General features: G+C 41.2%; 2 protein-coding genes and 1 pseudogene across 3 annotated transcripts; 1 reads left to right on the forward strand and 2 right to left on the reverse strand.

The window, feature by feature from the left end:
- The first annotated feature begins 495 nt into the window (after positions 1 to 495).
- On the forward strand, positions 496 to 1,723 carry LOC147958364 (uncharacterized; annotated as a pseudogene).
- A 2,788-nt stretch (positions 1,724 to 4,511) lies between these two features.
- Positions 4,512 to 7,798, reverse strand: LOC147958365 (uncharacterized). Of its 2 annotated transcripts, XR_015610662.1 has the most exons (3): positions 6,899 to 7,798; positions 5,260 to 6,792; positions 4,512 to 4,840 (listed from the first exon to the last, which is right to left on the reverse strand). XR_015610662.1 is itself a non-coding variant. In XM_087535281.1 (2 exons), exons 1-2 carry the CDS (start codon positions 7,066 to 7,068, stop codon positions 6,189 to 6,191), a joined length of 774 nt encoding a protein of 257 aa, XP_087391407.1. In that variant the 5' UTR covers positions 7,069 to 7,798; the 3' UTR covers positions 4,867 to 6,188. The 2 variants fall into 2 exon arrangements, 1 of the variants encoding a protein (XP_087391407.1); XM_087535281.1 differs by lacking the exon at positions 4,512 to 4,840 and having other exon boundaries at positions 4,867 to 6,792.
- On the reverse strand, positions 7,087 to 7,653 carry LOC147958366 (uncharacterized). The gene has a single exon (XM_087532106.1). The coding sequence runs from the start codon at positions 7,651 to 7,653 to the stop codon at positions 7,087 to 7,089; it is 567 nt and encodes a 188-aa protein (XP_087388232.1).
- Positions 7,799 to 9,007: the final 1,209 nt, after the last annotated feature.

Consider the following 9,007-nt stretch of genomic DNA (forward strand, 5'->3'; position numbering starts at 1 on the left):
GTGGCAACAATAATATATTATCATATCCTATAAAGTAGTCTGTTAATTCCTTCTTCACATATTATTATCTTATCCTGAACATAAGAATATCATTTGTACAAGTGTGTACCAAGGTTTTGGATGTGCATCCGATTAAAGTTTCTCAAAACATAGGACTCCCTCTGCCTTTCCTCTTGTGCTCTATGAAAATGAGAGATAAAAGTTCAGAAATGGGTTTGAACCTTGCAGCCGGCATGTTCATTATATGAAAACGCTTACACCATCGACATCTATGATTGTTTGCATTATTTCTATCAAGGCATCATTATCATTCAGGCTTCTTAATCCAAAATAGTTTCAAAAAAAAATGTTAAAATCAGTTTCCAAAATAGCTACAAACGATTTTAGAAATGGTTAAAATCAGTTCCCAAAAGATAGGAGAAAGAGTTTTTTGTTCTCTTTTTTTAGACAATTTTGTTCTCTTTTTTGAACGGAAAAGAGGAGAGATTACGCGCAATGACGGCCCAGCCCAACAAAAGATGTCCGGCCTTTACACGGTGGGGCCCACCTTGGTCAATATGTTCCGTCACTGTTGCCGATTGGCACACACGACACAAGGGAGGTATCCCCTAAAAAAACACAAGGGAGGTATGCACGCATGCTCCGCAAATACTTTTTCCTCTTTCTCCCGTCCCTGACTCCCTGGTACTACCAACGACGTCATCTCTTATCTGGGCACCTTGGTAGCACTCTTGCCACCTCTACTGCTTCGGCCTGATGTCCCTTTGAGCTCTCCTCGTTCTCAGCCGTTTAGGAAGAGCCTGGTGCCCACACGCCCGTGTCGTGTCACTGATATAGCCCACCAAGACACCTACCAGTGTTGTGAGATTCCCCTCTTTCTGACTTCTCATGGAAAGAATTTCTCACCAAGACCGCTGGAAAGGTTCTGCTTCAGGGGTGCTTCCTATGGTCATCTTATTTTCTCCAGCAATAGATCATGTGTCGTTTTTATGTGTTCACAGGTGCTAGCGTCTCAACCCCAAAACTACCGGTCTTCAAAGACACCGAGCTCTTGTATGATGCACTCACTGCTCCTCTAGCATCATTGAACTCACATCTCATTGTGGATACTGGATCACGGAATCTATTTTGGCATGTTGGTAGCTACTCCTGGGTGGGATGTTCTCCTGATGATGCACCAATTAAGCAAATTGTGATCCTCAAAGGGCGGGTCTATGGCATGGATTCCGATCGCAGGATCTTCAAAGTGCACTTGACACCCAAGATAAACGTACAAGAACTGCTAGTTATGGGGTCGAGCATGATCAGTAAATGGCAACTTTCCAAGACATGGCTGGTGGCATGTGGCGATATGCTACTCTTGGTCGGCTTTCAGGGACCTTTGGCAGTATCAGGGGTAATCTTCGAAGTCTTCCTCCTCGACCTATCAACTGAACCTGCATTATGGCTGAAGGTGGAGAAGGTAGAGAATTGGGCGATTTTCATCAGCACCGACAAGAGAAGTCAAGCATTGTCTTGCATGAACCCAGAGATATGGGGAGGGAGGAGCAACTGCATATACTGCTATAACCATGAGTCTAAACATTGGATTGCATTAGAGGTTGACAAGCCGTTGGAGGGAGATCATTCCAAACTTAGTGAAAACGTCTTTATTTTCATGGGTCGTGACAACAAGGTGCAACCTATGTGGATTGTCCCCAGCATGTACTCTTTACGTTGGTGATGATGATCATTGATTCATGTGCACTAGATATTACTTGGAACACATTCTTCTCCAACTTTGGTACTCGTCGATTGCCGAGTTTTCTAACTTGGTCTCAAGATCTTTATTTATTTATTTTGAACGTGATGGCTTTGAACTCAATTTTATGCTTCTTTTTCTTTGTTCTTCATTCATCACCATGTTGTTCATCTTCGGGCCAGTTAAATGTTTGCTATTTGCGCCTTGTGTGCCTGAACTGAGTACCGGAACTACATAAATCACATGGTTTCTATTTTTTTTTGTTTCGGTGGAAGTACAAAGTATTGTTTGGTTTTGATGTAACTACATGCTAATTTTCTATTTAAGATCCATGCAAGTTCACATAAGTTTCTAACTACCAACTATTTTTGGCTTTCTTCACCAACCTCTAGAAGTTGGATAGGAGGGATGTTGGTGATACATTGAGAATTTTAATCCGAGCATGGTGACTTTGTGCCCCATTCTCCCCATATGGATATACCTCATTTTGAAAATGTTTACCATTAAGGAAAATGTAGCAAACTCTCCTAAGTCACATAAATTTATTAAAAGATAGTTGTAAAGGTTTCATCCTTTTTATTTTGGAGATGAAGAAAGCATCATTTTTTGGAAGAAAAAATACATCCAATTCAGATATCCAAAAGGTTTGTAGAAATAGCATAGGATCCAGTGCCAATGGGGCTCTAGATTTGTTGATGAAGAGGTTAGTGCTAAAAAAATGAATGTCAATGATTCACAGTTTTTTTATGATGTCTTTGTGTTTTCCGACATGCTACAAGCTACACATCAAATGTGCTATGATAAATGTTGAGTGTGTGGTGAAGTGCTAGTGTTCATGCTCCAAGTAACTTTTTAGGTGTTGCGGGTCTCGGCTTCCATGATGAATACGTGCCATGGTTTTTCGTTGACGTATAAATGTATTGCTTAGTCTCTTCCATCATATCGGTCTTTTGGTTGCCTTGACTAGAGCATACACTTCTACATTATATCGGAGCTAAGAGTTCTTGATTTCAAGACCCGGCTGGCGCAATTAAATTGCAACCCACTTTCGGTCCATGTTTAGGCCTGATGGAGCTACATGTACGGGGAGTGTTGACGTATAAATATATTGCCTAGCTTTTTTCATCAGATCGGTATTTTGGTTGCATCGTTTATAGCATGCACTTCTACAGTTTTTTTCTCGGCACATGTGTTAAATGATGCGATGTTTTTTTTTTAAAAAAGGCTTTCGCCCCGCTTTATATTATAAAGCACATGCCCAAGCCAACAATCCACAGAGGTTCAAACACACATACACACCAAGTTCATACAGAACACATGATCCATAAGGGTTAATGCTGAGGACACAGCTCAACAAGCCCTAGTGATGCGATGTTTTTTACACGCATCCTGAGAAAATAGTGCAAAGATGTTGCAAACTATTACAAAAGGTTCCAAGCGAGGGTTCCGTTGAAAGGATCAGATGACCACAGATCATGATTTTGGGTGGCATGGCTAATTTCCCTCCGCTCCAGTCAGCTGACTTTTAAACACACGAAAATTTCACAAAAGATCGGATTGTAAAGCAGGTCTTCTTCGGGAATCTCCTGCTTAAAACTTTTTGCATAGAATAGTGCCTTTTATTTTTAGAAAAAACACACAACCTGTCGGGTTGTGGGCCGACCCGACTCGTAGCTTTGGGCATTAAGCGCCTATTGGTTCTTCCGATTTTTTTGGTTTTACATTTTTTTGGCTTTTGTTCCTGTTTTTTTGCTAGCTTTTGTATGTCTGTCTGTTTGTTTTGTGTTATGCTTTTTTGATTTGTTTCTTTCGCTCGTTTCTTATCCTGATTCTTTTCTTTCTACTATCTTTTCAACCAGTTTTTATTTTTGTTTCTTTTTTAATTTACATTTTTTCTTTTTGAAATTAGCAAATATTTCAAGATCAATGAACATTTATAAAATCCATAATTTTTTAAAAAAATTACTAAAAATCTTGAACGCTTTTCTTATTTCGTGAACATTTTTAAGTCGACTCCATTTCTTAAATTCACGGAAATTTTACAAATATGTGGTTTTCATTTTTTGATGATTTTGAAAAAATTCATGAATATTTCTAAATCTATGAACTGTTTTATATACAATAATGTTTTAAAAATTCATAAACATTTTAAATCTATGAAGATTTTTTTACAATAATATTTTTTGTAAAGAAAGAATGGTAGCCGGTTCCCTAGAGGCATAAGAGATGTTATTTGCAATTCTTGTGAAGAGCTAGTTTTGGGGAGCTCCTATTCAGTGCTTGAGGCGGTGGAATTTGCGCTGGCACTCGCTCGCGCAATAGACAGGCCATGGATCAAGAGCGCTTTCCTGCTTTCCTGGTCACCTCACGGTGTCGCCTGATCGCTCGCCCGGTCATCTTGTCTCGATCGCTTGGTCGCTCTTGCCAGTTAAAAAATAAATAGCTACAGGTTGAGCAGAAAACCTGATTTCTGGGTTTTTATACATTGGAAATTCATACATGCAAAAAAGGTTCCTGGATTTTAAAAAGTTCAATAATTTGAAAAGGAGTACAAATTTAAAAAATATATTCCTAATTTATAAAAATGTCACAGGTTTAAAAGAGTTCATGGATTAGAAAAATGTTTGCAAAATTTAGAAAAAGATGAATTTGGAATTGTTTTACAAATTTAAGAAAAGCTCACAATATATCAGCAGTGTTCATGAATTTTAAAAAGTTCTTGAATATGAAAAATAGTTCACAATTAAAAATATATTCATATATGTAGGAAAAAACAAACAGAAACAATAAACATAAACAATCGGAAATAAAACTAAGTAAAACCGACAAAAAAAAATCCAAAACCTAATCGGTTTTTGTAGGAATTGTTTTTGGGCCAGTTCAGGGATGCATAAATTTGCTAGAGGAGAATCTAGCCAAATATATCATCTTGCATCCATCGAGGATGCCATCCTATCCAATCTATGTGCTTCCCCATTGGTAGTGCGCTGTTCGTAGCAGAATTTGCATGATCCAAACAAGTTGCTTCTTTCCTTGATCTCATAAAGAACCATAGAGTGTCCACCCAGGTTCTTCATCAACTCGAGTTCCCGGACGACTCTGAGACAATCAGATGAAAGGAGTAAGTACTGAAGGCCCAGGTCCTGTGCCAAAGCAATGGTCTCTCGACATGCAAGAACCTCAAAATAAAATAAATAACTATTATTATCTCAAAAATGCTGATTAACTGTTAATTAATATACATGACAACATTCTAAGACGCTCCCTAAAAGAAAAACATTCTAAGACGCCAATGAACTCATAAAGCTGATGACCATTGCATCGATGTAGGAGCAGCGCTGCTGTTTCTCCATCTGTCAATCATGTGAATCAAAGAGCAAATGACTGATGATGAGGGACGATCAAGTAGCAACTAAATTGTTCAGCGTCATCTCCATCCAGTCATTTGTTGGATATATTCTTTCAAGTTAACAGAAAACTCATGTAACTATTTAATTGTGCAATTAGTACCAATGTACCTGAGGGAAGATTTAAGACTGGTGGAGTACTGAAACTCGCTTTATCCAGATGGCTTAACAACAGAAAAAATGCCACTTCTTATGTTCATTTCATCAAACAGCCTAAAAGCAACCAGTCCATCCTGGGTGAGGCTTGCCTGCTCCGATTGTTTGCTCTGCTCCTACATCGATCCAACGGTCATCCGCTTTCCACTCCCCACCTCGTTTTTCTCTATTAGAAATAAAAACTGTAAAAAAAAGAACAGAAAAACGCTCCCTAATTGTTCGTTGGATAACTGACGAAAGGTTGCACACATCTTCAGAGTTCGTCAGTTAACTGCAGTGTTCATTTCTTCAGGGATCCTCACGGCAAGCCCCATTCATCCATCGTCCCGCCGTTTTGGGTTGATTGATTGGGCCGAAAATTGGTCCAATCCCGATATGGATCATCTAGATCACTGTCGTACCAATATCGACTGAAATGAACTGGTCATTACTTATAGGAGAACTCATCTTTACCGTGACACCTTTTGTCCCATTTTGTTAAGACGCTGCTGATCAGGCCACTTGTCCGATCTTCATACAACGCACTGGATCAAGCCGTCGGTGCAGGGAACAAAAGTGCACCTGAGCGTCGGATTTTGCATCGTTCTCAAGTCGAACCATGAAGCGCCGTATGATTGGAACTCAGAATTTGAAATCCGACATCTGCTCCGAGTATGCTGAGGACGAGCTTAACCATGCAGCCATCTAACAGAAGCAGTATAACATCATACTATTGTTGACCATAAAAAATAAATTAAAATAAAATATTACTCATGTTATTTCTCATAATAGGATAGAGCACTATTATAAATTAAAAGGAAGCTACAAGCCATTTGCTTCAGACCAAATACTCTCAAGTCTCAACAGTAATTAAGAGGGGAAAAAGATACTGGTGGTTTTCTGCATTAGTTGCTTCCTGGTAAGTTTCTCATCCAACAAGAGGCATATGGAAAACACTCCCGTATCTCGCCATATCCATAGTCCATCTTACCCAGGTCTCGAAATTTCAAACTATCAAAATAGCAGGCGACTGTTCTACGGGCCCCATGAAACAAAAGAATCTCTTTGTAAGGATGAAATCCAAGACAATGAAAGTATGTTGGATTTTCATTTTTTCCCCAATCTGTAGTGCCAATGATACATTCATTGTCAGTGTCCCATTCAAAATCATCTTGCACTGTTGCTCCCCTGATGCCGTCCACTGGCTCAAGGTTGACATCATTCTTCAACACCCAGTCCCTCTGATCGTCCAATTGTAAGCTCCAGGGGCCATCGTCCAACTCGTTCCAAGCATAATTTTTGTCAGCTGGTTGAAGGTTTATGTCACTTTTCAATATCCACTCCGTCTGGCCATGCGATTCATCAAGGAACCAAACCTGAAATGTGCATAGCCCTTCGCGGAATACAGAATACACCCCATTCTTCGATTTTCCAATACGAACTTTGTGATATCCTTCTTTTCCTTTTGGAAGCTTAATTAGTTGGTACTCATCATGCAACAAGTTAATTCTGAAAAAAGAAATCAAATCGTCGTTAAACATAAATAAATTGAAAATACCTTTAAGGAAAATATTTTGGAACTCTAACTGTATGCCTAAGGTGTGCGTTGATATACCTGAAAACGGAATCTTGTTCGCAATGAACATAGAGCGCCCCTTTCCAATAGGCAGCACTGTAGAATGGTTCACAAGCCGATCTTACCTCTGCGATTGTTCCTGCGGAATCCCCTTGGCGAATAAATGACTTCTCCTTCCATAACCCAGTTTTTGAGGAGAAAACATGCATTATGTAAGGCGACGGCGGTCATTCCATCGCAGAGACCAACTGATCATCATGACATATATGCCTAGAAAGATGCCCCGTTGGAAGATTGAATGGAATCAAAGGGACTGAAAACACCTCATAGTGTGGCGACACGGTGGGATCGTACACAAGATAACGATAATCAAAGCATTTGTGGCAATCTGTGGCTGTGCAGGAGCGCGGCGGCGGGGGGAACCGCACCCACTGTCGGGTGGCAGGATTGACAACATGATCCGAATCCGTCAGCAGGAGAAGGCCGTTGCAACAATCCATGATCGGCCAATACAGATCAGCTCTAGCGAGCGGGCAGTCCAAGTAGTCTAGCCTGGAGGTCACCTTGCGCCCCGTGGAGCGGCGGGAGAAGAGCCTCGAGGTGCTGAACATGGAGGTCTCGAAGAAGATGCCGTCCAGCGTGAGCGGGAGCAGATCCGCGCGTAGCAGGCGGTTGGCGTCGACGGTGGCATGCCACGCCCTGCACACGCAGCGGCATGAAGCGAGGCCGCGCGGTGCGAGGCGGCGGAAGACTTCCACGAGCACGTCCTGAGGCGCCGAATCCATGTCAACCATCGGTTCCTTGAGACATGGGGTCCCGGCGACCAGATCGGAGCCCGGGGAAGACGAAGGAGAACGGGGTGTCGCGGCCGGCGAGAGGCTGGGGCGGCGCCGTGGCGGTGGTAGAGGTTCTAGATCTGAGGAGTGAGGAGGTTCGGGGTACTGGTTCCAGCCTAAGAACGCACGCCGGAGGACCACATAAATGCATTTTCGTACTCGGGCTTCATGGAACACGTTTTTTTAATGCTTCAGTCCTTTTAAAAAAAAACTGGATGTATACTGAATTTGTGCAAATTCTCATGACGAAATACATTGACATGCAGGCTACACGAAAAAAGACAAATTGATGATTTTGAAAATAGCGAACAGTGACATTCAAAATATATAGATGTATATACATTGACACGTTATTTTTTGTGTAGCTCATGAAACAATGTAATTTTTGTATGTAATTTTACACAAATGTAGTATACATCTATATGTTAATGTGAAAATGTTTTCAAAAATATATATTGAAACCTTGAATCATAATTTTTGAATATCTCAAAAAGGGCTCCATGTAGCCCGAGCACCAAAACGCTGCACTGCAACACAGAAAACGCAGGAGTTATCTCTCGCTTAGATCATCTACAGACGGAGCCCACATATCCTCCTCAAACGTCCGGGCAGCCTACCCAGCCACTACCACTAATAGAAAAAGGATCAAATGTGTGACACATTAGTCCCGGTTTGTAACAGAACCGGCACTAATGTGTCCATTAGTGCCGGTTCCAACGGCTAGGCGGGAGGAGCTCTTTAGTACCGGTTCGTGGCGAACCTTTAGCACCGGTTCGTGCCACGAACCGGTACTAATGAGAGTGGTGACGGGATGTTCTCAGAGTGGGGCCCCTCCAGCACCTTTACTAAAGGTCGTCCTATATAAACACTTCGTCCACCAGCACTCTGTTCTTCCCCCTTTCCCCTCTCCCTCTCCTCTGTTCTTCCCTTCTTCCTCTCGAGTTCATCACAAAATTTACCCCAAATTTGTCAAGATTTGCAGGCCCCCATCCATTCAAATGATCACAAAGTTTAGCAACTTTGTCCTTTCATCTCTCGTTGCTAGATTAGCTCTTGCATTGGTTTATATAGTGATTAATTGTGGGTTTTAGTAATTTGGGAGGAATTATATGTGGTACTATTTGATTTATATGCAAATTGAGGTTAAAATAACACTTAATTTGCATATGTAAGTGTGGTTTACTTAGTGCCTTCTAAATCTCCGTCGTAACCACCGTCGATCGCCCGCACCGTCCCGTCGCCGGCACCACCTTGTGGTGAGCCTCTTGTTCATGAAATTTTATATAAAAAATTGATATTTGTGTGATTTGGA

This window comes from Triticum urartu, chromosome 7A, assembly GCF_056163025.1.
Source record: "Triticum urartu cultivar PI428250 chromosome 7A, HENAU_Tu73, whole genome shotgun sequence".
NCBI lineage: Eukaryota > Viridiplantae > Streptophyta > Magnoliopsida > Poales > Poaceae > Triticum > Triticum urartu.

Coding starts and splice junctions, on each gene's coding strand:
- LOC147958366 (XM_087532106.1), bottom strand. CDS start 7,653: ATGGTTGACATGGATTCGGCGCCTCAGGACGTGCTCGTGGAAGTCTTC.
- LOC147958365 (XM_087535281.1), bottom strand. CDS start 7,068: ATGCATGTTTTCTCCTCAAAAACTGGGTTATGGAAGGAGAAGTCATTT. Junction 6,793..6,898: donor GAACAAGATTCCGTTTTCAG/GTATATCAACGC, acceptor TTCTTTTTTCAG/AATTAACTTGTTGCATGATG.